We start from the raw sequence: 27248 nt of genomic DNA, 5'->3' as shown, positions 1-27248 counted from the left end.
TATTTCGTATTTGCTTTTATTCATCGCAACTTTTTTTCTTCTTCTAAAAAAAGATCACTTCAAGAAACCATCCGTTCTTCTCTTTGGGTCCTACAAAAAAAAAAAAAAAAACACCAAAGGGTTCTGTATTATGGGATCAACTTGAATTTTGCCTGACATGTTTCCATTCCTCCGTTTTCCGGTTAGGGCATATTTATACATTTGATTCAAACAAGAACCAAGTAACAAATATGTGCACTCGAGAAAGCTGCAGCATCCCAAACAGTATTTATTCAGAAATCCCACCCAAGCCAAGTCGCATTTATTTCCGAGTAAACGTTTCTTAACTCGGCCGTCTATCTTCATTATTTCCTTTCCCTATACATGCAGGAAGGGGTTGCAGAGATGAATGTATAAATATAAGGCAATAAAAGGCTCGGATGTCCCAATGGGCGCATCAGGGACTAAATGTGAATATATGGAAGGAGAATATATGAAGATGCTATGTACACACACACACACACACACACACACACACGTGTGTGTATTCAGCACAATCCGTTCAGTTCAATGGGACTTCTTTTTCGACTCACTGGGCATAAGATTTCAGATTTAAATGTTCCATTTCAAATATGATTTCAATATTCGGGAATCGGAAGTCCGTATGAGTCTTGTCACGTGTTTTGCCTCTTGTCATTGTAAACATAGCATCCATATGAGAACCCCACTATCAGCCCCCAAGAATTGGGTATGGATACACAGCCTCCCCCCCCCCCCACACACACACCTCTCCAAAAAGAGGAAAGACTTGAGCAAACAAAACAAGAGATTTTTGTCTCAGATTTGTCTGAGGATATCCGGATCACTATTACTTATTATTCCCGGAGACTTCGATTTTGGGGGGCAGGGAGAGACGGTCCACCCTTCCCAATAGCAGCACCCAGCCCACCCTCGCCCCTTGTTTAGTGTTCACCCAGTCTCAGATCGTTGTTTAAAAAACAGCATCAACGACGCTGAAGAACGGGACGGGAACAACCGTTGCGGTGAAGGCAAAAACAAAGGCAAACGAGGGCTAAGAAACCGCAGCCAGTCCTACGTTCCGATTCCCCGGACTACTTTCTTGGTCCTCCCCTCCCTTCCCCTCCCCATCCAGCATCTTCGCTCTCCACCTTCTCCCAGGTGAAACTTTCCAGCGGACTAAGACGCCGGAGATGTTTTTGTGCTTTTGTTTTAACTTTGTCGGCCTGGCTTTCTGCATCTTCTTTGTGTGTATGTGTGTGTGTGTGTGTGTGTGTGTGTGTGCTTGGGTTGGTTTTAAGACTAAACGAGCTTTCCAGCCCATCCTGCAGCTTTCCCGGCTTAAGGTTGTTTTTCCTCCCCTTCTCTCTGTGGGGCTGCGTTTCCTTTTCCTCTCAAGAGCATCTCTCAGTGAGTTGTCAATCAAGGCGGCGGCTTCGCTTTCATCTTCTCTCTGCCCGCCCCCGCCCTTTTCAAGAGAGCCAGAGAGAGGGGAGAGGGGAGGAGGGAGGGGGGAGCGGGAGGAGGCGAAGCGGGCGGAGGGACGGCAAAGTTACGGTACACGAGGAGAGCGCAGCGGGCGGCTGCCTTTCCACCTCGCGCGGCCCGCCTCGCAAGCCCACCAAGACCTCGTGGACAACCAGGACCCCTGGTCGACAGGGGGGGGGGACCCTGGTCGCAAGCCGGAGCCCAGAGAAGAGCAACCGGCACCTTCGGCCAAAGGAGACCTTTCTATGCCCGTCCCTTTCCCCGACCAAAACCAAGCCCGGGATCCCCCACCTACCCACCCACCCAAAAGAAAAGCGAGTGTGTGGGACCGTTGAAGGGGGCAGAAGCAGCGGCACCTGGAAGAAGTTTGGGGTGGGTTGGCCTTTACGTCTCAAGACTTTTGCAGCCCGGCTCGAGGTTTTTTTTTGGGGGGGGCAGCGGGAGGGGTTGCTTTTCTAATTCCTGGAGAAGCTAACTTTCTCCCCTTCTTCTTTTTTTAAGGAGCGTCCCTTTTTTTTTTTTGCTGCCGCCCATCTGAGGACTTTCGCTGCTGCTGCTGCTTCTGCTTTAGCTGCACCTGAGGAATTTGTCGGCTCCGTCCCCCCCCCTCCCCCGGTAAATGCCAGCCGCCCGGTTCGCTTCGCTTCGGGAGAGCCAGGACGGCGGCGCAGAGGATTAGGCAGCCGGGCAGGAAGGGGGGAAAAAGTCTTTTCCCCTGCCAAGGAACAAAAGCGGAGTCCTGGTGTGTGGGTGTGAGATTGCCCTTCCCTCATCTTCCCACCGACCTTTTTTTTTTGTCTCTCTCCCATTGGCGTCCTTCCTGCCCAGGGACCTTCCAACTTTGCGCCCCGGACCTTCGCGCGGGATGTGTGCGCGCACAGGCAGGAAGACCCCCCGTCCCGTCCCGTCCCTCCTTGGGGTCACTTCTGTATCTCAGAAGGCTTCCATTTAAAGGGCTCGTTGGCTTTTCCTCTCGAAGACCGGCGTTTGTGCCTCTCTCCTTCTCTCTCTCCCCTCCTCTCTCTCTCACACACACACAGAGGGGGGGAGGGAGGGGGGCTGTGGTCCTTTCTTTCAAAAAAGGGAAAGGGAAAGGAGGACCCATTAGAAAACCAGGTTTAAAAGTCTCTGAGAGAAAGCCAACTTGCCCGACTTTCGCGTCGTCTTGAACTGCAGACACAACAGAAACCGGCAGGGAAGAGAGACGGGGGGGGGGGGGGGGCGCGCGTCTGCCTGGCTCTTTGGCTTCCTTTTCCCCTCCCCTTCTTTTCAAGCAGACAAAGTAGACAGGGCCGGCCACACTTCCAGTCTTGCTTGCTCTCTCCCCTCCCCCCAGGTGTTTGGATATGGATGGGGTGGGAAAGGGAGGAGAGCGCAGCGTTTAGGCTGAGAGAGAGAGGGAGAGAGAAGCAGGCGGAGGGGGAGGAAGGCTATAGGAGCGCAGCGCAAAGCGAGCTCGGCGTCCAAAGCCTTTTAACTCCCCTCGCTCTCCTTCCTCCTCCTCCTCCTGTTCTTCCTCTTTTTTCTCTCTTCCTGCTCTCCTTCCTTTCTTTCCCGGGGTGGAAAGAAAGCCACTATGCCTCAGCTCTCGGGAGGCGGCGGCGATCCGGAGCTCTGTGCCACCGACGAGATGATCCCCTTCAAAGACGAAGGTGACCCCCAGAAGGAAACCATCTTCGCCGAGATCAGCCACCCGGAGGAAGAAGGAGACCTGGCCGACATCAAGTCTTCGCTGGTCAACGAGTCGGAAACCATCCCCAGCAGCAACGGGCACGAGGTAGGCAAGAGGAATTGGGCTTCACTCATCTCAACTTGGAACGTGGTCTTGGTGGGAAGGACGAGCCGGGGCTGCCCCTTGGCTGATGGAACTGCAGAAAAGTTTCTGGAAGGAGCGCTGCTCATGGAGGGGTAGGACGGTGGCAGCGGGAGTCCTGCCCGGAGCAACAGAGTCCTGGCCGGAGGAGACAGTCCGCTCTCGCTCCCTGGGTGGGCTTCCCTTTGGGTGGGAAACCATTTCCCGGCTTTCTTTCATCTGTTGGCCTCGGGTCTGCTCTGGGATTCGTGTAAGAGAATAAGGGGGGGGGGAGTTATTTTATTTTATTTTAATTTAATTTTAAAGGGCTTTCCTTGAAAGTTCAAGTCCCCTAGTTTCTTTCTCTCGGTCTGTCTGTCTCTCTCTCTTTTTCTTCACGGCCAGCTAAGGAAAAGGGGGTGTGTGATCCCAGAATGGAAAACGGGAAGCTGCAAAGCCGCCAAGTGGGTTACAGATTTTGACCACGGCGCTTTGAAAACCGATCTGCCTCTGTTCCCCATGAATGAATAGCAGCGCTTGGCGTAGTGGTGGGTGGAGAGAGAGAGAGAGAGAGTGAGAGGAGTTGGAAGCTGTTTGCACTCCCCTCCCCACAGTAGAGCCCGGGCTCCGCTCGGAAGCTGAAATAGAACGATTGATTTGTTTACTCAGAGTTTAATCTTATTGCTGCTTTATCCCCCAACTTAGAAGGGAAGGGAGGTGGGGGAGGAGAGACAAGGACGCGGCTGCTAGAATGCCACTATAGTAGCTCCCCACCACCACTTCGGCTCATTGGCTTTTTCCTTTTGGCAAATTGGTTCCTTTTGCCTCCTTCCTTGCATGTGGACAGCTGTTAAGGATGAATTGTAAATCCCCTTCTGTTTTGAGCTTAAAACTTTTGAGTTTGATGCTGGGCGTTTCTCTGTAGGGCCGCGATTATATTTGGTGCCTGGCCTTACCCTGATGTAAAGTAGGCTTGGGAACTGAGAACACAGAGGCAATTATGTGTGGCTGAGTATTAACTATTTAACTCTAGATGGAGGAAACTGAACAGGATCAGGACAGTAGTACAGGGGTTCTGACCTCCCCTCCCCCACCCATAACATTCTAAGCACTTTTCAAGAATAGACCTTGCCGGGCAAAGGGTCGCAGACTTCTCCTCCCAAAAGCCGCAGTTAGGGATTTCCATTTGGATTTAAGAGTTGATTATAAATGGAAATGGCAACTGTAGGAAAAGAGAGGCTCTGTGCATATTTGCATATTAGGAAGTATCGACTGCTTGCATTAGTGATTCATGCATTAATAAAACCCATGAAGGTCCGTCTGAATTTGTTTACATGGGAAAAATAGACGCCTGAAAAGGTTTGGAGAAATGCTATTTCTGTAGCCTAGATAGCTCAGAGATAGTAATAGCTGCTCATAAGTCAGAAGAGCCTTTTTCTTCCTGTTGCTTCTGGCAGGGGTTGATGTAGAAATATTTTAGGAATGTAGCAATGGGCCCTGCCCTACGAATAATTGGGAAAAGGGTCTCAAACACATTCGCTCCAAGTAAATTTCACTCACAATGTTATTCATAGGTAGGTACATACTCTTTCTGTGTGTAAGTGCGTGTGTGTCACACCGAAGTGGGACTAGTCCTACCACCCAGCAGAATGAAACAGATGCTTTTGGCAGCTAACTTTGAGTTTTATCAAACAACAGCACTAAATTGCTGGTTATTTGTTTACAAATGTTGGCTTATTCTAGGAAAAGACACTTGTACTTCTCCAATACCAGAATAACTTTTTGTTCTTTTTGTTTTGTTGTTGTGCATAACAGTTACCTGTTTTCTTTTCTTGTGCAACAAAATACCAAGGTTTTTACAATGAAAAAGAGACTGGTTGAATGTTGTTGAATTTTCCAAATTAGTGCTTCAATCTGTATGAACTTTTATTGTTTACAATGAAGCTAGGAGCCTGTTGAAATGATTGTTCTTTAACTTAGTGTTATTTAGTTAATACCTAGTGGTATCACATTGTATGCCTTTCCTTTTTTGTAAGGAATAAGCATAATGTGAGAGTGCCCTTTCCCCATAAGGTTCCAATGTTTTATGTTTACATGACAAGCGTCATCCAACATAGTAATACTTTGGATTAGATGTGTATTGGTTTGTTTTGTAAATTAGTTTTCATGGCATACTGAAGGCATGTTCATATGACTCATAGGATCATACAATAGCATTAATCTAGAGCAGCCATGAATATATTTGGATTGAAATCAGAAAGGTTACAGGATTAATCATAAACTCTTCAAAGGTTTTACATAAAGTATTGGGTAACTACCACATCTTAAAACAAATTAGAGAGGTTTTTTGTTTTTAATAATGCAATTTTCAATAAAAGAAGCATCTAATGCAAAATAAGGACTATGGAAGCCATTCTTATGTAGCTGAAAAGAGAATATTGGGACATCCTTCCCTTTCGCTTATTTGTCCTGGAAAATGTTTAAGAGACACTTTTACTGAACTTGGACACTGACAGTTTTCTGCTATGTATCACAAAATATCATAGCCGTCATATATGGTTTTATTTTATTTTTTTGGTTAGGTGTCTAGACAAGGCCAGTCTCAGGAAGTTTATGAAAAAAGCAGAGAACATCCTGAAGAAGGTAAGAGATGTTGTGTTTATAGCAGCTTTATCCAACCTTGCAGTCTCCCATTATATTGGAAATATACTTCTTGTTCCCAAGTCAGTATATATTATGGTTAGATATATACGACATGGTGTCTGGATTTCACTATTGAGATAGTGGATTTGTTATGCTAAATCCTATTTAGCTTGGATCTTGCAGCATCTAGTAAAACTGTATAGGTGGGCCATCTAACCAAACCCATTCTTTTTGAATGTGGGTTGTTGGTCATGAATGTGATTTTGGTATCTGACATTGTGTTTCTATGGCCTGGGAATGTTTCCTCAATCAAGTCAGTGCCCCATTTTTTTTAAAAAAAATATAGTTTTTAAAAGATAAATTGCTTATGTGCCAGGAAGGCAAAGCATATGTATACTATTCTTACAAGACAAGATAGCACTATTTATTTATATACTCAGTTGTTTGCTTATTTATTTACTTAAGTACAGAAATGGTTAACAAACCTTCCCCCCACCCCCATCCCCCCAAAACATGGTGAAGGGATTAGTTTAATTCACACAATGCACTGGAGATCTACCCTGCTGTTAATTAAAGACAATTGTAGGAAGGTCTGCTGGATATTTGGTTAAATAAAATCTTTCATTGAGTCCAGTTAGGTGAATTTTTTTAAACCACAAAATATTTCAGCTTCTTGTCAAATCCTGAACACAGACATGCCTTCTGTTATCCAGGAACTGTGATGAAGCACTTGTCAATAAATATGGACAACCTACATCCAACTTGCACTTCTTGCAAACTAGCCATTATTATTTAAATAAGATATTAAGCAGATTAAAAATGGAGACTCCTCTGATGAACAGGCTCACTACTATCAGCAGGGTATTGTTGTATGCCAGCCTGAACTCTTTTTCTCCTTAATTGCTTCTAATTGGCCCAATAAGAATAAGCCAGATCATGTTGCATGTATAAAGACGACTAAAGTTTTAGAATTACACATTAAAAAAACAGTGCATATTAATCATTATATTAGCACACACAAGCCACATATATAAATGTTTTCTTTTCTCTGTACCTTGTAGGGGTAAACAGATTTATTTGGCATTTTTAATATCGTAGAGATCTGGCAGGCTGCAATTTGGAAGGTTGGAAATATTTGCTAGAAGTCAAACTGTACAGCCTATCACACAGCATATGTGTGGAAAGCTAGACTCTTACATACATTCTATTCTTTCAAGAGGTTTTAAGGAAAGACTGAAAGCAGAGATGAATCTTTAAAAAAAGACTAAAGCTGCTTGATGAAGATCATGTTATATAAACGTTTCTTTTATGTTAGAAATGTAAAGAACAAGCTAAAATAATCCTTGCTTTTTACAGGCAAACACATAGATGGTGTTCTGTACAATAAAGGACCTTATTCTGGTTATTCCGGGTATATCATGATGCCAAATATGAATAATGACCCATATATGTCTAATGGATCTCTCTCGCCACCAATTCCTAGAACGGTAAGTGTTCTTTATATATATATATACACACATGCGACTGACTGTGTCTCTCTCGGTGTGTATCTGTGTCTGTGTGTTTTTATGCAATGAATGAAGTAAAGTTATCTTTGGAAAGACAAGCTTTGTTTACTGAGGAGCAAACATGTAGTTTTGATAACATTTCAGAAGTCTCCTTCCTGCTATGTGGCAATTCTTCTCCTCAGAATCATTTATAATTGCATTCAGACACTTTAATAATATTTGGAAACCTGTAATAGAGCATAAGGGCTAAATTCTACAGAATGGCTGGGTGGTATAACTTCAATAGCAGATGTAACCATTGACATATGCTTGTGATGTTCATTATAAAGTACATCTTTGTAGATGCTGTCAGTTGCCAAAGCAATTGTTAAGTTTCTTTTAAGTTTTCTTAGGCTTAAGCTCTATTGGTTCAATTAAGTCGATTACTTCTGAGAAACATATGTAGGGCTGCTCCATTAGTGGTTACCTGAGTCTAAAGAGACTGAAGTCCCCAGGCAGGCGTAGGTAAACCCAATAAAGATCAGGTTTGAGTTGGGCTAGTGGTAAGACAATATTATCTATTTTTGCTGGGCAATTTTTTCCCTTTATATTAATTTTAAAATGGGAACAAGTATCCAGTATTGACAATACTTTAAGCAAAAAGCTAGGGTCGCTATCAATACATTTGATAGCCACAATAACATATTTTAAAACCAAAAGTTATTTTAAGAGCTAAATTTTCAGTGTTCCAAAGATTAATGTTATTTTTCTCTTGTTGGGCATTCTTAATTCATGCAATAGTTTGGGGCTTGCTTAAATAATTTATTTAATTCATGGTGGAAAATCCACAGGGTTTTTGAGTTTTTAAGTTGTTGTGTACTTTAAGAGTGTTATAAAGATTATTATAACTGGAATGTTATAAAGACAGAAAGTGAAGTGAACTGTAATGTATTAAAGCTTATGTTAAAATGTATTTGATTTAGATGGCACACAATCCTTTTGTGATTTCAACTGTATTTGAGCCCTGATTGCATGAGACATAGAATTTAACACACATCTATAAAATGCACATATCATCCTCAAATATTATGCAGGCATATAAAAAAGGGTCCTCAAGATATCTATCCTATAATCAGAGTTTCAAAATTACTTGTACATTTGGAACAATATGAATTTAATGGCAAACTTGATTTAGCACTGTGTGATGTTTGAAACAGTGACTTCATCTGTTTCAGTAGGAATCTTGTTTTAAGTTGGTGGGATTTACTGCTGAGTAAACATGGATATAATGTATTGTGTACCTAGAGATGGTGGATGCAATGTTATCTGCAGTGCTTTTGAGAAGAGATAAATCAATGGCTCAATGATGTGCATGATACTTCCAAATATGTGGTTTATTGTTATATATTAACATGCTATGATTTACCCGGAAACAAGTCAAATGCCCCAAAATTCAATCAGCTACAATTTTATAATTAAATGTTACCTTCTATAAAATGTTTGTATTGGCTTCCTCTAGACACTAATAATTGGTTTGGCTTGATGAATAGGTTGAATCTGGAGAGTGCCAGTAACTTATAATGGTTTTGTATTTCTGCCTCAACTGAAAATGTGATGGTTGAAGAAAAAATAATTATTTTTCATGCTAAATATCTTATCAGTATTGTACATATCAGTATTCACGACTGTTTTATGCACTTAGTGATTTGCCTGATAATTAAGAAAACAGAAAGTATGGTACAATAGACTCCTAGAACGTATATCAAACATATTTGTAGTAAAGAGACTTTACTAAGGTGGTAATAATATTGTTCATTTTCTTAAATTGTCAACATATTTTCTTTTATATTGCTGTAATTACCTTGATCAGCTACTTGTTGTGCTTCTTTTAACAAAAAGACATGCTCTCAGCACAATGTATTTTCAAATATTTAGAGACTTTGTGACTAGAGATAGTTGAAAACTAGTCATTATTTTGTGTTTTCTTGTTTGTTTTATTGTAGGTTGTGTCATTCAGTGATAGGATAAACAATTGTTTCTGGTTTCATTCAACTTGTGTGTTGGAGGAAAAACTATAGTTACACAGAATCCCATCATATTGGAAGTGATTTTAATTGAAGGTTAGGTTTAGAGCTGGAAGTAATTTGAATTGGGAATTGAGAGGTTAAAACATGGGGACATCTGTAGTAGCCTTTAGGAGCTTTCTCCCCTAAACTCACTAGACTTCTCAAGATTTATACTTTCTTGTCATACATACAAGCATGGGGAATCCACACTTTTCTGCCACAGCTTTTTCAACTTCCCAAAAATGATCACTGACTGCCTTTGAACTCTTCCTCTTTTTAGGCAGATTCAAATGGAGTTGTTATGTGTGAGTTGGGTGGCTATATAAATCTGTTTAATTAATAAATAAATAAAAGACTGCTCTGATAGATTACGTTGAAATGGTTCTTGGTTGAATTGAAATAGCCATGTATGGGTTTGTTTTATGTTACACGTGTGGAATTCCTCATTAGCATAATGAAAGGTTCACATATTGATTATATATGTTGCCCAAGGTGTCACTGATGGTTCAAATTCTGAACCATCGAGGGCGGTGGCCTTTTTTTCTCAGCTTACACTCAGTAGACTTAATTTATTCATGTCCAGGGAATGAAATGGATTCCATTACAAGCTTCATATACTTTCCCCATATCTAATAAAAGTTCTGTTACCATTTTTTCAACATGTTTATTGTGAAATCCTTGGTGATTATTTCTCTTCTTGGGATGCTAATCTAATTCTACAACCCTGGATATTTTGAGTATATCGTCTGAAAATACTCTTGAACAGAAATGTACTTACAAAAATTCTCTAAAATATGTTTTAACGTAGCTTATATAAACACTTGAATGCATATTGCATAACTTGCCAAGTCAAACAATATTGTTAATAGGGTGCTTATATTTGGATATGGTATGGCAGTGTGGTAGAACAGCAGTATGTACGTCTTTTTGGTACAGTTTTCAGTGTATATGAGGATTCTATGATGATTTTGAAATTGCACTTCTGTGTTAGATAAATTGTGTATCATATATGTATGTGTGGTACTCTAGATTATTTTGAGAAAAGTTGTAGCTTTACAGTATGTAGGGGTGAGTAAGGCTGTTCATCTATTTGGAGTTTTCTTTCTACATCTTGATTCCTCTGATTTTACTCATAGTGTTAGGCTACACAGAACAATATATGTTATGTGATAACTGTTCTTCATATCTTGTTTACAAAATCTCTTCTAGGTAATATATAACAACTAAGCATGTAGAAATTTGAGCAGGTTGAAATTTAAAATTCTGTGGTTTTCTATACAAACCTTACTCTGTAATATAGTGAATTTCCTAAAATAATAACATAAATTGTGCTATGAACAATGAAAATGATTTCTATTTTTGTTTTTGGAAAAACGTTACTTATTTTATTTTGAAAGTTCTCCTGTTACATTTTGCATAGCTTACTTTCTTTCTGAAATTCATCATATTATCATGGAATAGCTGAAGTTACGGCCTTCAGATTTACTAAGAAGCTGCTTATAAAGTGTGGAAGGAAGCAGGAGAAACAGGTGGAGCCCCCAAAGGCAGAAGCCGCCCCTTCTCAAAGCAAGCCATCATGTAGCACAAATGTTCAGAGTGAGATGTTCAATCCTTGTGAATATAGCTTTGGGTGCCCTTTTGGCAGTTCCTGACATAGCAGAGAAGGAACTAATGGAAAGCGAGAGAGAAGAAAGTGATATATATATATATATATATATATATATATATATATATATATATACACACACACACACACACACACACACACACACACATACATACATACATACATACACGTGTTTTATGGGATTTTATTCCTGTAAATAACTGCACATTATTCACCCATCTGTATGCAATCTTTTCCCCAAGCAATTCGATTAGAAGTTGGGTAAAATTTTGAGTGGCAACATTAAGTAATTCTGTGCTATATAAGAGGCAACATTAAATAATTCTGTGCTATATAAGAGGTTTCTAGTTGCAGTTATTAATTTGCTACTTAAAAAAAATCTTTTGCTCAGTGGAAGAGCCACGTGCTTCTTAGAATAGTCAATAAATGAAGCACTAAGTTTTTAAAACTGCTATAAATCTAATTTTCAGATCGAAGTTGAATGTTACCTTCGGTTTAAGAAGCATCCCAATCTTAGTGATATCCAAAATATATGTGAATAGAAACTACCCAAATGTATAGCATAAATGTTACCAAAAACCTGATTATATGAAAGGAATCTAGTTTTAATTTCAAATCACAATGCTTTTATTTTGTTTTATTTTGGAAGTCTTTTATATAATTCTTAAAGAGCTGCAAGTAAGGAAGGCATAATGTGGCAAATAGTGGACAACAAGCAATAATTTAAGCCAGAGTATGCACGGATAATTAAGAATATAATCTTCTATATTATATGTTACAGTGTCTATACTGCAGTCTTAAAAAAATAAACTGTTCTTGGAGGAAAAAAATTCTTACATGTAAATTGGCAGAGTACATTTATTACATATTCCTAATTCTGTAGCATCTTCCTCTTGATAATTTTCAAAGGTTTGCAATAGTAAAAGTTGGAAATTTGCAGAACCATAGAAAATGCATTTCTTAAAGGTCCTACTCTTTCAATTTGATTATGTGGAAATGAAAGACTGCATTTTCTCCTTGCAATTTTCCTAATGTTTATGTTCCATGGAAAGATTCATTGAAAGGATATGTTCCTTTTGACCTCTTGCCCAACTGAGATTGACCTTTACTAAAATTTTGAGCACAGGTAGATTTTAAAATATGCCCGTAGGCACAAATACACCTTAAAAGGATTAAGACATGACAAAATTGCAATGGTGGTGATTCAGTCAAATGATGTTGAATGCATACTTGTGTTTCTATGCATAATAATGGATTTAAACAAAGCATAGCTATATAAACATTTTAAATAAATACATTTAAAAAAATAAACATCTTAATATCCTTTCTTTTCCATCTTGCATATCTAATGATGGTGGCATTGTAGGCAAAGACATTCAGTCTTTATTTAATGGGGGAGAATATACAGTACATACAATATTATTAGATTAATATTTTAAAGGATATGATTGTTTATTGAGCTTAAGACCATCATTCGTCCAGTGCATACATACATACATGCATTGCATACCCAGCATTTTATTTGTTTTTTGGATTGACAGTATTGCTCCAAGTGCAAAGTAAGCAATATTAAGAAAAGATTAAAGATCAGGAAAAGGAAACAATACATCTATTTTATACCAATATAATTCACCATATAGTACTTGCTCTGTTTTTGCACACCTCCTTCTTCTCATCTCAGCCACATCACTTCATATGCTATTTTCTCACTTCTCTCTTTTTAAAGATCTCATCCATTTCATTAGTTTCCTGTTCTTTCTATTTTTGTCAATTCAATGACTATTCTTTGATGTTTTGTGATTCTATTTTCACAAATTCTCTGTGTATAACCAAATCTCTTCAAGGTACTTCTTTAACACTGACCATTCGATTTTATGTTCGTTCACTTGTTTTTCATTGCGCATTTCTTAAATAACCTTTTCACTGCATATTGTTTGTCCTGACATACCCAAATCTCTTTTCTATTTTAGAAAGTATTCATAAATATATTTTAATACGCTACTATTTTCACTTTCTATATATACTTATTCATCACAATAGACCATATATTATTATCTCAGTGCCAAAATTTTAATTTTAGGGTTTCTCCATCCATTTCCTTATCAGAAATGTGCTTTCTATCAAAGTACACATATTTATTTACTTACTCTACCTCTTCTCACTCCGTATATAACTTGCAAATGTTCATATATTTTTTTCTGCTGCACATGCCTATCTTTGTCTTCAAAAGATTGTCAGATCCTGACTCCTTGTTGTCTAATATCTGACAACTATTCCAGTCTTCAGCCAGCTACATAACATTGCCTTCACAAAAAAGTAGATTAACATTCATGTCCATTGACCATCTCTAATGTCATCACAAGCATTCCTTATACATTTATCCAAACATTTATTAAATGTCTGTTTAAGTAAGAGGACATTACATATTTTTTGTTGTTCCTTATTCTATGCATGCGCTTGCATGTGTAACATTTAGCAACTGATCTCCACCTTCACATAGATGTAAAACATTCCAGGATTTAAGCAGATTCATTTTTTTACAATTCCTAAACAAACCTGCTCACATTCTGGCAAAAAACTCGATAGGCAAACTTATTCCTCTTTCCTTTTTGCATTCACTCATAGCAAATATTTTCTTTGTTAAAATAAATTTACCATATTTTTGGAGTATAAGACACACTGGAGTATAAGATGCACCAAGATTTTGAAGAGGCAATTTTTTTAAAAAAATTGCACTCTGCAGACTTCCCAAAAATGGCCCATTTTTCACAAAAATAGGCCCGTTTTTTGTCAAAAAGAGGGTATGAATAGCTCTAAGGAGGCTTATAGGGTGCTCCTGGGGGCTGCGGGTGGCAGAAAGAAACAAAAAATGGCTTGTTTTTCACACAAAACGGGCTCATTTTTTTCATAAAAAGGGCATGCATAGCCTTTAGGAGGCTTGTAGAGTGCTCTTGGGGGCCGGGAGGGGGCAAAAACAAATAGGGTCAGCAACTAACAAAAATGGTCCATTTTTGCTCATTTTTCTCTCTCCAGCTCCCAGGAGCACTCTGGAAGCTTTCTGAAGGCTATACATGACCATTTTTGCAAAGGGGTTGGGTTTTCAGGAGGCCAAAAATGCTGCATTCGGTGTACAAGACACACCCAGATTTTCACCCTCTTTTTTGAGGAAAAAGGTGCACTTATACTCCAAAAATACAGTAATTTATGACCACAATTGACCCCAAAATTTATGTTGCTAAGTGAGACATAGTGAATTTTGTCCCATTTTGCTACTTTTCTTGTCACATTTAACTGAATCATAGTAGTTGTTAAGTTGGTGACACAGTTGTTAAGTAAAGCTGGTTCCCCCCTTGACTTTTGCTAGTCAGAATGTCGCAAAATGTTATCACATGATCCGGGGACACTGTAACTGTCATAAATATGAACCAGTTGCCAAGCATTCGAATTTTGCTCTTGTGACCATTGGGATGCCACAACAGTTGTATGTGTGAAAAACTTTTATAAGTCACTTTTTTCAATGCCATTGTAATTTTGAACAGTCACTAAATGAACTGTTGTTAGTCAAGGACTACTGTGCAGGTGAAATGAATTGCTAGTTGCTGACCCCATTGCACAGCAAATGTAAGAATTATTGATTGTGATGCTGAATTTTTACTGCCTCTGTCTCTTTGAAAAGGAGATGTTATGGCAATTGTTATTCTAAAATAGTGAACTAAAAGTTTATATATAGTGTTTATATCTTTTTCTTTGTTTATTATTGTGGGAGACCATCCAGTTTAGACAAATGTAATAACAGAAAGCTATAGAAACTGCTCTATAAAAAGATGTATATATATTTTTACGATAGTGACCCAGCCTCCAATAACCGTTGCATTTATTCCCAACTTCAAAGATTGGATAAGTTTGACGGACTGGGGGGAAAGAGGGAAGGAAGGAGGCCAGGAAGAAGAAGTGGATGGGAAGAATGATGAGAAAATGGAAGATTAAACACCAGGTTATTTCCACTGGAAATCATCCTGACCTAAATCCTACTTTACAAAGTAGTAGTGTCAGAGGGCCTTGAAGAAGCAAAATAAAAGGAGAATTTATGTTGTTAACCTTAAAAACAACAATTGAAGTAATATATATTGTATTGGTGTCAGATGCAAACAACCAGGTCCACACATGTAGAATTAAAGCTAACTACTTTATTGTATTCTGCCTATAGGTCAAGAATCTTCCTAGACTCCTTGCCTTCTCTTAGGAATGGATAGATAAGGTTCAAGCAGTTTTGGGGATGGGGCTGAATTCTGGATCTTTGCAGTTGCACAACAACTCAAGGGTAACTCCCTGCTTGATCCCTCCTTTCTGTCTGGCTAGGACAGGGGTCAGCAACCCTCAGCTCTGGAGCTGCATGTGGCTCTTTCATCCCTCTGTTGCTGCTCCCTGTTGCTCAAAATATGCGCCACAACCACCAATGTGTGACATCCACCGGCACGCAATTTATTGAGTCTTTCAACCCCTGGTAGGCCAACCATGGACAAATCCAAAAAAAGAAAAGTTTCAAAAGAAAACAATGTTCAATTCAGCTACATATGCTAATTTTGTGGCCGCTCAGGAAATAATCAGGCATGGGAAGAGTTTTGTGGCTCCTGGTGTTTGTTTGTTTTTTAATGTGGGGAACTAGTCCAAATGGCTCTTTGAGTGTTTAAGGTTGTCGACCCCTGGGCTATGCGTTTCCTAACATCTGGCAAACAGGCATTGTGTTGATCTGTTTGAAAGATACTGGTCTGTTTGGATCTACATATAGTTGGCAATACAAAATTAATTTCCAACTACATGCAGTTGGTTATATATGATTAAAGTTAATAAATTTCCTCTTCAAATAATTTGAGGGCTATGACAAGATATGTGGTCTGAATTAAGATACATTCTGCTGAATTATAATGTATTAAATAAACCATGTTGGCTGGGTTCCCACATGTTCAGACATAAACTATGATTGGCACAATACACTCAATGGGCTAATGCCATCCACTAATGAAAATCAGATAATTCCTTAGCATAGGATAAAAATCCAGGATGCAAATAGATTTTCATAACCTATTAAGTGGAGTAAGAATGAGAAATTAACCTTCCTGGGAAACATTTATGGGTGCAAGTGTTAAGGTTGTAATCTGACACCTTCAGGATAGAAATTTAGAGTACATTTGCAAGATCAACCTGAAAGCTAGCTAAATCCATTGCCTAAAATTGCAGCAACCACATAGATTAGCAACCTAACGTACTCCTGGTATTGCTGACAAAGTATGGCCAATAGCAAAGGGTTGAGCAATGTAGTTCAATATCCTTTGCCTATGCTACTTTAACAGAAAGCTTGATATGAGTATTGTTCTACATTGTGAATATCTCACCCTACGAACTCTGCTATTCTGGATGTGTTCATTTTCTCTATACTGGGTAGTACTTTAGTATAGTAGTTTAGTAGGCGATATATCTATCAAAATATTCATATTATCCTCAGAGAATTACAATTTAAGAGTGGGAAGGCCAAACTATAAACAAAAACTGCTTTGGCATTTGGAAACTGGAACAACAAAGTGCAAACTGAAAAGAATAAAATATTGGCCCTACACATCTGGAAAGTGTCATTCTATTGCCACATTTCTGGTGTGGCAATGGGGTTGACACAAGCTCTCCTGAGGTATATCCTCTCTATCTAAACAAGGGGTGCCAAACTGGTGGCCCACGGGCCACATGTGTCATGCAGATGCCACACCCACCCCAGTTTGTGAAGGGAAAAATGTTGCGATACATCATATGACGGCAACGTGATGCTGGGAGTTTGACATCCATGGTTTAACTGATGTTGGCTTTGAAAGCTTTGGGTAGAAATAAAATTGGCCGACTTATCTATTACAGTGGAAAGTAATATTGCAATGTTTAGTAAAATAGTGGAAATAACTTCATAAAGTACTTTTCAGAAAACATTTTTGTACAGTATTTGCATTCATACAACCAAATACATATTTAATTTTTAATTGATACATCTTAAATCTTTCCTATTTGCATTATTTGTTAAGATAGCATTATTAAAATGTGTACCTGTGATAGACAGCATAATATTTTTTTCATTACTTAGTGCTGGAACAAGAGTCAAATACCTCATAAGCAGACTGAAAAGCTGCTACAGAATTATTCCACTGTCCACAGTTGCTTATACAGGCATTTTTCCAAATACCTCAAAGTAATATGAAATGGCTTTTAAGAGATGACATTCTTTCACTCAAATAAGCTTGGGTTAATATTTTTTTAGAATATGTACAGATTGTTTGTTTCACAGATTTCATTAGGCTCATTCAGTAACAGTGTGTTCCAAAAATATGTTGTTATAAATAAAATTGATGCAGAGATCTATTTCCTTTGTACTTTTGGTAGTTATGAGAGAAAAGCTTTATCTAATTATTTTTTCGTTGCTGAATCTTTACCTTCCTCAGAGCTACATTTTACTATTTTATGAGGCAATATATGAAAGAATAAATCATGTTTCTATCCATTTTCCTGAAAAAAAGAATTTTCTCATAATAAACATGGGACACATAACATGTATCAGATGAAGTAACTCAAATTGACCACTTTTAAATACAGTAATCCAGACAAGTGAACTAACTTGCTTCTAAATTAACTTTTTGCATTCAATAAACTAGTCTACTTGGATCTATCTAATGTGTTAGTAAAGTAGTATATTTTCCTGACTAGGTTTAGACATTCTGAACATTAGGGAATATTAATGTGTACACGTGTATTAAAGATATTAATATGATGCAAGGTAAGAGAAAGAATGGGTGGAAGCATCTGGTAATCTCCAAAAGATTGTACCTGAAGATCGACATCCAGATAGGTAAAAAAAGTTTCTCTAGTCTCTTAATATATAGTAGTTAGCTGATTGCATAATACTATTTTATAATCTTAAGCTTTGGTTTAGAAACTACAATGCGTTCGTGATTGTGTTTTGCCCAGAACATCTTTGGTGATATGGGTGACTATTAATGTGATCAATCAATAAATTAAAAATGGACAATGTAGCAAGTAGAAAGCCAGTTTGGTCTAGTGCAGGGGTGTCAACCTAGATTTCACCGAGGGCCACATCAAGGTTGTGTTTGACCTCAGATGGTTGGGGGGGGCATGGCCAGGGTGGGAGTGGCTAGCTCTACATCCAATTTTGGCTGTGACAGCCTCCTACAGCGCTCTGCCACCAAAAATGGAGCTCCACACAAATCTCTTCCAAGGTCTGTTTTTGCTGGCAGAGGCACCACGGGCTGTTCCTTCACTGTTTCTAGGGCAGCCCCACAGGCCAGATCTAAGCACCCTGTAGGCCGTATCCGGCCCACAGATTTTGAGTTTGATATCACTGGTCTAGTGGTTAAGGCACCAGGATAGAAAGTGGGTGACTGTCAGTTTAAAACCCATGTTAGCCATAAAAGCCAGCTGGGTGACTTTTGGCCAGTCACTTTCTCTCAGCCCAACTCACCCCACAGGGTTGTTGTTGTGGTGAAAATAGGAGGAGGAAGGTATGTTAGATATGTTCACCACTTTGAGTTACCATGTTTCCCTGAAAATAAGACCTCCCCTGATAATAAGCCCAATCGGGCTTTTGGGTGCATGCGTTAAAATAAGCCCTCCTTGAAAATATTGCAACACAGCAGCAGCCATGAAGTGACCAGGTTCTCCGTCTCCTACTCCTCAAAAATAATAAAACTTCCCTGAAAATAAGGCCAAGCACTTGTTTCGGGTGTCAAAAGAAAATAGGACCCTGTCTTTTTTGGGGGGAAACACGGTATTTGTAAAAATAATAAAGCAAGGATACAAATTGGCCAAGACCAAACAAAACCTATTGTGTTGTTTTACAGTCTATGAACCCAGCCAATGTATCAACAGTACATATCTGGAAGTTTAAAAGTTAGATTTTGGAATAAGAGTGCATGAAATATGCAATGGATGTGGCGAGGCAATATTGCCATATAGCCATGGTATGTTTTGAAACAGAATTCCTTTCATAAAGAAAGAGAATTGTTATCATTTGCTCTCAGCATAAGCTCCACTGGTCATCTCCAATAGTCTAAACCAGGGGTCCCTAAACTTGGCAACTTTAAGACTTGTGGACTTCAAGTCTTAAAGTTGCCAAGTTTGAAGACCTCTGGTCTAAATAGACATCTCAACAAACTACCCAAACCCAAATATTTTAAGGTTCTGAAAGACTGGGAATATTAATTAATTGGAATCATCATTATTGACACCACATTTGCTAGAGAAATTTCATGAAATCAAATCTTCAGTACTAGAGCTATTTCAACTAAAGAGATATGCTATTCAATTTATTTGGGCTAGAAAAAGTTTATTATATCTCTCCCTGATATTAAGAGTTTAAAGTGGGATCAGGGGTAGGTTGTGGCTGCCGCTACTGCCGGTTCGTTCAGAGATGTGCTGCGTGCCCGCATGCGCAGTGAAACCAAAATTGCTTTGCGCATGCGCAGAAGACAAAAACAAGATGGCAGCGCCTATGGCTCTGCCGAGAGAACCAGTTTGGGCGTGTGGCAGGCCTGGGTCACTGCTGGTTCCAGCGACCCAGGCCACCAAGTTACTACCGGTTGGGCTGAACCAGTACAAACCGGTAGGAACCCACCTCTGAGTGGGATGGAAAGATCTCTGTTTAGTTATATAAAGAAGCTTCTTCTGTTGTCAAGAACTGTTGAAAAAGCTAAAACTGGCATTTGAGTGATGAAGCCTAAGAAAGGGGAGATTAAGTGTAAATGCAGCCACCTCTTGCATTCCTGCATTTGTATTTCCTAGCAAAGTAATGCAGGTTTGCCCTCAGGAAATGTTTTAAAACTGATACTAGCAGTTGTATCAGAATAGTTTCTGGGCTTGTATTTTAAGCTAGTAGTCTTATCATTTAAAACAAAGGTGTATTTTAAGGTAACTTGTAATAAAATAAAAGATCTTATGTATGTCCTTTAGCAGCTTTCTAATCAAAGCCCAGAAATTACTCTCTTAAAACTTAGAAGTTTGTCAAGCTCATTGTTATTTCTTTACCATGTACAAAATTTTTCAAAGGAAGAACCACTAACTTTATTCCAGACTATAAAAGCTTCCATGCCAAGAAATGGATTCCTACTAGCCAGAGGCGATCCACATTTCTGTAGACTTGATACATGAATCTCAAGAGAAATTAGATATCTGCTCTTTACCTCTGTACAACTCTGCATAGAAGATAAGTCTGTGTGATACAATACTATTGAATTCAAAAATGTATTTTTTATTAAAAATAATTTTCTTTTAAAAAATGTGTGGTATGCATCCTTACAATATTTTGCTGTTAAGTTAAAACAGACATTGCAGAAAACTTTGGCAAGAATTGGCAATAACAAAAATGAAACTGGTCTCCCCCCCCCCCCCCGTTGTTTGCTGGAACATACTAATCATCACTTTGTACTTTGCTTTTGAGTTTTCAGAAGCGTTTTGCTTTGAAACAAAATAGGGAGATGAGTTTTTAGTATCCTAGATGCCCTCAACTTGGAGGTTACATGGGATATTCTTGTACCCCAGATGTCTGTTCTTTCTATTGTATAAGGTAAAGGTAAAGGTTCCCCTCGCACAGTGGTGGGTTTTCATTTTTTTACTACCGGTTCCCTCATCCGCGGTCAGATGCTTGCATGACGCTTCTATGCATGAACAGAAGTGTCCGGGTGGGTAGGCAGAGCCTCCCGCTGCCACCACTACTGGTTTGCTCGATCCAAGCCAAACCGGGAGCAACCCACCTCTGCCCTCGCACATATGTACTAGTCATTCCCAATTCTAAGGGGCAGTGCTCCTCTCTGTTTCAAAGCTGAAGAGCCAGTGCTGTCAGAAAATGTCTTCGTGGTCATGTGGCCACCATGACTAAACCCTGAAGGTACACGGAACGCTGTTACCTTCCCATCAAAGGTGGTTCCTATTTTTTAACTTCATTTTTACATGCTTTCAAACTGCTATGTGGCAGAAGCTGGGACAAGTAATGGGAACTCACTCCATTACATGGCGCTAGAGATTTGAACCACCGAACTGCTGGCCTTTCTGATTGACAAGCTCAGTGTCTTAGTCACTGAGCCACCGCATCCCCTTTCTATTGTATACTTCATTCAAATTATATTATTTCTTTATTTCTGAGATGAATAACATTTCCTGAGGTTGTTCTGCACAGAAACTTATGGGGACTACTGAATTTTGATGAAATTCTTGTTTATGAAATTTTAGTTGCTTTTACTGTGGTCTTTATTGACTATGGACACCTGGTTAATCCAGTCCTCCCAAGACTGTTTATTTTCTGAGAATTATCCAGAAATCATTCTGCATTATAGAACGGCTTTTAATTTTTTTTGTCCTGCCTGACTTTTTGAAAGCTTATGATGTGACCTTTATAATGTTTTTATATCATGCAAATCTCTCACTGCATTGTTCTAGTAAAGGTGGGATATTCTTTATTGAATAAATATTTTTGTAGAATTATTTGTCTTTTTAAAAAAAAATGTATCATGTTATACCATACATCGGGGTATCAAACTGGTGGCCCTTGGGGCGGATGCATCATGGGCAGGCCACACCCACCCCAGCTCCATGAAGGGAAAATGTTACGTGGCGGCAATGTGATGCCACGAGTTTGACACCTGTGCCATACATTATGTATTCTCCACATCTGAAAGTTGCAGCTGTAGATCAGATAAAGCAATGCTTAGGGCATAAGTATTTCTTTTCAGAAAATAAAAATGATATTAAAATACAAGAGAAGGAGCAATTTCATTTGTAAATAAAACAAAAAGCAATAGATTTCAAATTCCAGGGAATTACGGGTAGGAATCAAAATAAGAGAAATGTGAGCAATAAAGGTAGTTGGTGAACTAAGGGAAGTCCAGCAATTAAGTGCTAATACAATATTATTGTTATAGTTTGAGTTTTAAGTTTGAGTTTTATTGGGATTTATATGCCGCCCTTTTCCCTGAGGGGACTCAGGGTGGCTTACAACCACAAGGGAGGGGGGTGCAGTGTCAAAAACAGAACAGTATGTGAACAAAGAAAAAATAGTAAAAACACAACTTTCATTCAGCAATCAAACACTCGGGCGGGTAAATTGGGAACCTATCCCCAGGCCTGCTGGGAGAGCCAGATCTTGAGGGCTGCGCGGAAGGTCTGGATAGTGGTGAGGGTACGGATCTCAACGGGGAGGTTGTTCCACAGGGTCGGAGCTGCAACAGAAAAGGCTCTCCTCCGTGTGGTTGCCAGTCGGCATTGACTGGCAGATGGAATTCGGAGGAGGCCCAGTCTGTGCGATCTAATTGGTCGATTTAGGGAGGTAATCGGCAGAAGGCGGTCTCTCAAGTACCCAGATCCACTACCATGGAGTGCTTTAAAGATGGTCATCAGTACCCTGAAGCGCACCCGGAGACCAACAGGTAGCCAGTGCAGCTCGCGGAGGACGGGTGTAACGTGGGCGAACCGCGGTGCGCCCACTATCACTCGCGCGGCTGCATTCTGGACTAGCTGTAGCCGCCGGATGCACTTCAAGGGCAACCCCATGTAGAGCCCGTTGCAGTATTCCAGCCTAGAGATCACAGAGCAATCAGATGGAATAACTACAAAAGTATTGCTCTATCTTATGCATCTATTAATTTTACTAAGAATATATCTTCAGTTGTGAATTTCCTAATTTACCAGCTACTGTATGCTAGCTATCCCAACACATTGGAGAACAGCAAATGAGGAAAGCTAATTTAGAGTTGGTTTCTTAGCTGCCTTGTAATCTCTCTCTCTCCCCCTCCTTCCCTCTCCCTCCCCTTTCGTGTCTCCCTTTCCCTCTCCCCCCTTCCTCCCCTCTCTCCCCCTCTCTCCCCCTCCCTTTTCCCCTCTCCCTTTCCCTTTCCCTCTCCCTCTCCCTGCTCAATATTGTTTTTCAGCTAGAAAAAGCAAACAACACTCTGCTTCATATTTTAACTAGCTAGCAGTGGGAAGTTTTAAAAACTTTTCTGGTTGAAGCAACAGAAGGAGTAAATGAGGAGGAGTAAGAATGATGGGGTTGATGTGCTTGCCAGGAATGTTCTCGATGCAAAGATTTGCTGTACTGTTGACGATGATAGCTTTTTAAACATCCTCAATCTGTTTCCTCTACCCTTGTGTAAAGTTGAAGTGAATGGAAATGATAAGATAATTCTGTATCTCTTCCAGAAATATGATAAAGGTTTTGAGTGTTCAGTAAATGTATCTTACTGTAAATATAGAACTAGGAAATGTTGATATAGGCTACCTCTCATTTTACTTGATATTTGTAGGCTAGCCATAACTAAATGTTCTCTGCACAAAACAAAACAAAATAGAATCACACTGTTTACCTGATTGGAACCAAATGAATTTCATTACTGATTTTTTTTAAAAAAAAAACCAATTTTATGAAATTTATGGACTAAAAACTATACTAAAGACACCAAGAACCTGTGAAACCTGTATATGATCAAAGGAAAAAAAATAAAGAAATGTTGTATTGATATGTACAAAATAGAATTTCATAATCGCAAATGCTGTGCATTTTGTTGAATCCTGAGTATTGTCAGTTAGGTGCAGATGACACAATCTAAACAGAGCATTTACTGGTTTGTTCATATAAATTATGTTTATCTGATACTTCAAACACTTAATATGCCTATCTTGATACATACATACATACACACACACACACACACACACACACACATACATATATACATATATACATATATACATATATACATATATACATATATACATATATACATATATACATATATACATATATACATATATACATACATACATACATACATACATACATACATACATACATACATATATATATATATATATATATATATATATATATATATATATAAGATTTTTTACAACCCCTGGTAAGCCCCAATTATGGGAGGAAGCTAACTGCTTCCATCATCTGTCCTTCGGCTCGTCACAAGGGTCCATCACGACAGAAACCCAATATTTTTACTGTTGCCTTTGTTATATTTGTGTTTTTTTATTTGTGCTGATAGTCTCCCTTTATTTATTTATCAGCACAAATAAAAAAACACACACACATATATGTATGTATGTATGTATGTATGTATGTATGTATGTATATATATATTGAAATGTTTCCTTAAATTACAGGAATGCAAAATGATTTTATACTTATATGGTGATATAGGAACAAGGTTTTTGTACAAAGTTTAATTTAAAGATGAATATGCTGTGGAAATAATTATCAGCTTTTTATATTTGGAATAAGACAGTCATATTCTTTTGTACTGAGATTTAAAATTAAATTACGTAATTTCAAAATTATGTAAAAGTCAATGATTTGTGGTAGCTTTATTCACCTATATATTAGAGTGAATATTTTCTTTTATTTCTGAGTGAATGTATTGGGATTACAAGAATATTAAAATTAGTTCATTACTAGGCATATGTAATATGGAAGGCATCTAGGTTAGCTAGGGTACTTGACATGTAGTTGGATTTCATGAATTGCTTCAAGCATTAATTTTCTAGGCTGCCTTTTTGTATTTAGTCTTCCTTTATTTCATTAAGCATCCACATCCATGTCCCTAATAATCAGTTCATTTTGTGTGGTCCAAGATAGAAAAATCCCCCCTTCTCTTCCTTTCGTAGGAAAAACATGTTTTCCATTTTCAGAGATTTTATATAATTTCATGTGTGCTCACCCACTTTTCTTCTATATTAGTTTAGATTAAAAACAAATGCTTCCCCCCCGCCCCACCAAAGTTTGCATGTAGCAATTGCAGAGTTGTGGAAAAAAAATAAGTCCTATTTCGGCTTTTTGTTTCTTTAAAAACAGCTATCAGTGATGTCAGAGTCAATACTAAAAGCATTAAGAATGCTGGCAAAATGTAATGCAGCTGCAATCCAACATGATGCTGGAAATGGGGTTGAGAACATAAAGGCTTTCCATATTCCCAGGGCGCACAACTGCTTGCGGCCTTGGCTTTGATCTCTTCAAAGGCTGCTCCCTCCTCCTCCTCGGCAGAGAGACTTGGCTGCCACTCGCTTGCATTGAAAAAAGGCAGAGGTCTCTATTCAGGCAGAAATCAATCACTGTGCAGGAACAATTATGTGTAATTCAACCATCATGAAAACAGGATGAGATTATGGGTTTGTTACCTGAGTGACTGTGTAGAGATGGGGAACTCTGAACACAGGAGTCCCGCTGACATGCCACATCTTGATGACAATTATAGACATATGAATGATATAGCGGGCGGGGGAGGTGTGATGACAAATGCTGGTCACGCTGTCCAGCAGAGCAGAAAATGAGGTTACAATTGGGAGATAATGTTTGCATATGTAACCATATTTCATCAAGCTGGGAAACTTCAGGGAAGAGGAACGCTGGGCTACAGTTAAAAAAAAACAAAACCCAGAAAGTATGTCCCTAACGTTGTGTACTTGATATACAATTCATCTTCCCATTTGTTTAGAACTCTTGTCAAGGGATTATATTGACAAATATCCCAGCAATGCTTGTAGATATGGAGATGGGATGGCGGGAGGGGGCAGGAGGAGAAAATGGCGACAGGAATCATGGGTAATTCCAAAGATATCTAAAACAGGCTGCTTTAGAGCATGCCTTAGCTTTGTGCTTGCTGGTGATGGTTGATGAATTGCTGGCCTTTTGAATTGCAAGCATAAATGACTCCCACTGGTTTTCCATCCAAGATGGCCTTCATAGTAGTATTTGCGTAGAGTTGAACTTTTTTTTTAATGTGTAGAGATTTTAAAGCTCCTTTCAAAATATTTCAACCACAAGCTTTCTATTTCATCTGCAAACCATCTTTTTTTTAAAACAAGAGAAGGGAAAGATTGCTACACTAGGAGCTGATGTAGCAACAGACTGATTTCTTTTTAAAGTATCTTTATTGACAAAGCAACAAAAGTAGTTTAAAATAGCCAGTTTATTCTAGTGGTTCAGATGTTGGATTAGGAGCAAGGACACCTGCTCCTAATCCAAGTTCTAACCCTGCCTTAGGGACAGAATTTGGAAGAGTTGTGTTCTCTAAAGCTTGCAAAAAAAAAAAAAAGGCAACGACAAACCACATGTTGCTTAGAATATTGTTTAGGCTTGTCTGTCTGAAGTCAATTGACTTGAAGGCAAAATAAATGAATAACACTCTTAATTGAGAAACCATCCAGGACTGATGGATTTTTAAAATGTCACTTTATTGTAAAATATATGATCACCCACCTGTGTCTCTCACCCCCCCCTCCCAAAAAAGCAAAATGAAATGCTAAGAGATGGCTCGTTGTGAATGCCATCAATACTCAGTTTTGATACATGAGCTGGATTTGCCGTTTATGCTGCTCAGGCTTTAGACATCAGAAGCGTGAGAGCTGCTTTGAGTTACAGATCTTCAAACAATAAGTCAAAACAAAAAATCAATCCCGCTGGTCCCTGGCTGTAGTCATCTAAAGATAAAAGAGAAAAATAAAGTTATGCTAAAGCAGATAGAGAAAAGGAGTAGAAATGTCAAGGAAACGCAGAGGACAAGTGTAGAGTTGAAATGGACCTAGCCTGAGCCAACATCAATGCGTTTTTATCTTATCAAAAAGTTTTAGGTTTGCCAACTCTCTTCAATCTAGATCTACTCTGCTTCAGGGCAGCCTGAAGCACTGGCTTCAATGAAATTGCTTTCTTCTACTTTCTTAAACATAATCACAGAGGAATTAGAATATATTTCACTCGTGGTGTAAAACTTTACTGTAGACTTCATTGGTAAATTAAAGACTGAAATAACTCCTCCATGCTTCACTAAATATGAATTCAGGTCTTTCTGTAACACTTAGTGAAAGGCCAGTTAGGCAGAGTCGACAAAAACCTGATTTTCTCATAACTTCATGTATGTGTTAAGGTATTTTTCTTAGTAATAATATGGAAGTGCTTGCCACTGTTTCCCCGCCAAGGTTCCCAGTCTAGCCTACAGTTTGATAAGACACTGACAGTCCCCTATTTACATTCTCACCAGGATCAGCCTGCTAATCTTCCAAAACAACTAAAGTCACAACCACAAAAGTAGCAATTGTAGGATCCTTTTCTA

General features: G+C 38.9%; 1 protein-coding gene across 3 annotated transcripts in view; it reads left to right on the top strand.

The window, feature by feature from the left end:
• Positions 1 to 3061: 3061 nt before the first annotated feature.
• The window catches only part of LEF1 (lymphoid enhancer binding factor 1), a 116429-nt gene continuing 92242 nt past the window's right edge, over positions 3062 to 27248 (top strand). For all 3 annotated transcript variants that reach the window (XM_032224231.1, XM_032224232.1, XM_032224230.1), the window contains exons 1-3: positions 3062 to 3262; positions 5860 to 5920; positions 7277 to 7407. In XM_032224231.1, coding sequence (XP_032080122.1) covers positions 3062 to 3262; positions 5860 to 5920; positions 7277 to 7407 — 393 coding nt within the window. The remainder of the gene's footprint in view (positions 3263 to 5859; positions 5921 to 7276; positions 7408 to 27248) is intronic.

This window comes from Thamnophis elegans, chromosome 9, assembly GCF_009769535.1.
Source record: "Thamnophis elegans isolate rThaEle1 chromosome 9, rThaEle1.pri, whole genome shotgun sequence".
In the NCBI taxonomy this organism is placed as follows: domain Eukaryota; kingdom Metazoa; phylum Chordata; class Lepidosauria; order Squamata; family Colubridae; genus Thamnophis; species Thamnophis elegans.
Note: the sequence above shows the minus strand (reverse complement) of the source record. Positions and strands in the feature narration are given on the sequence as shown.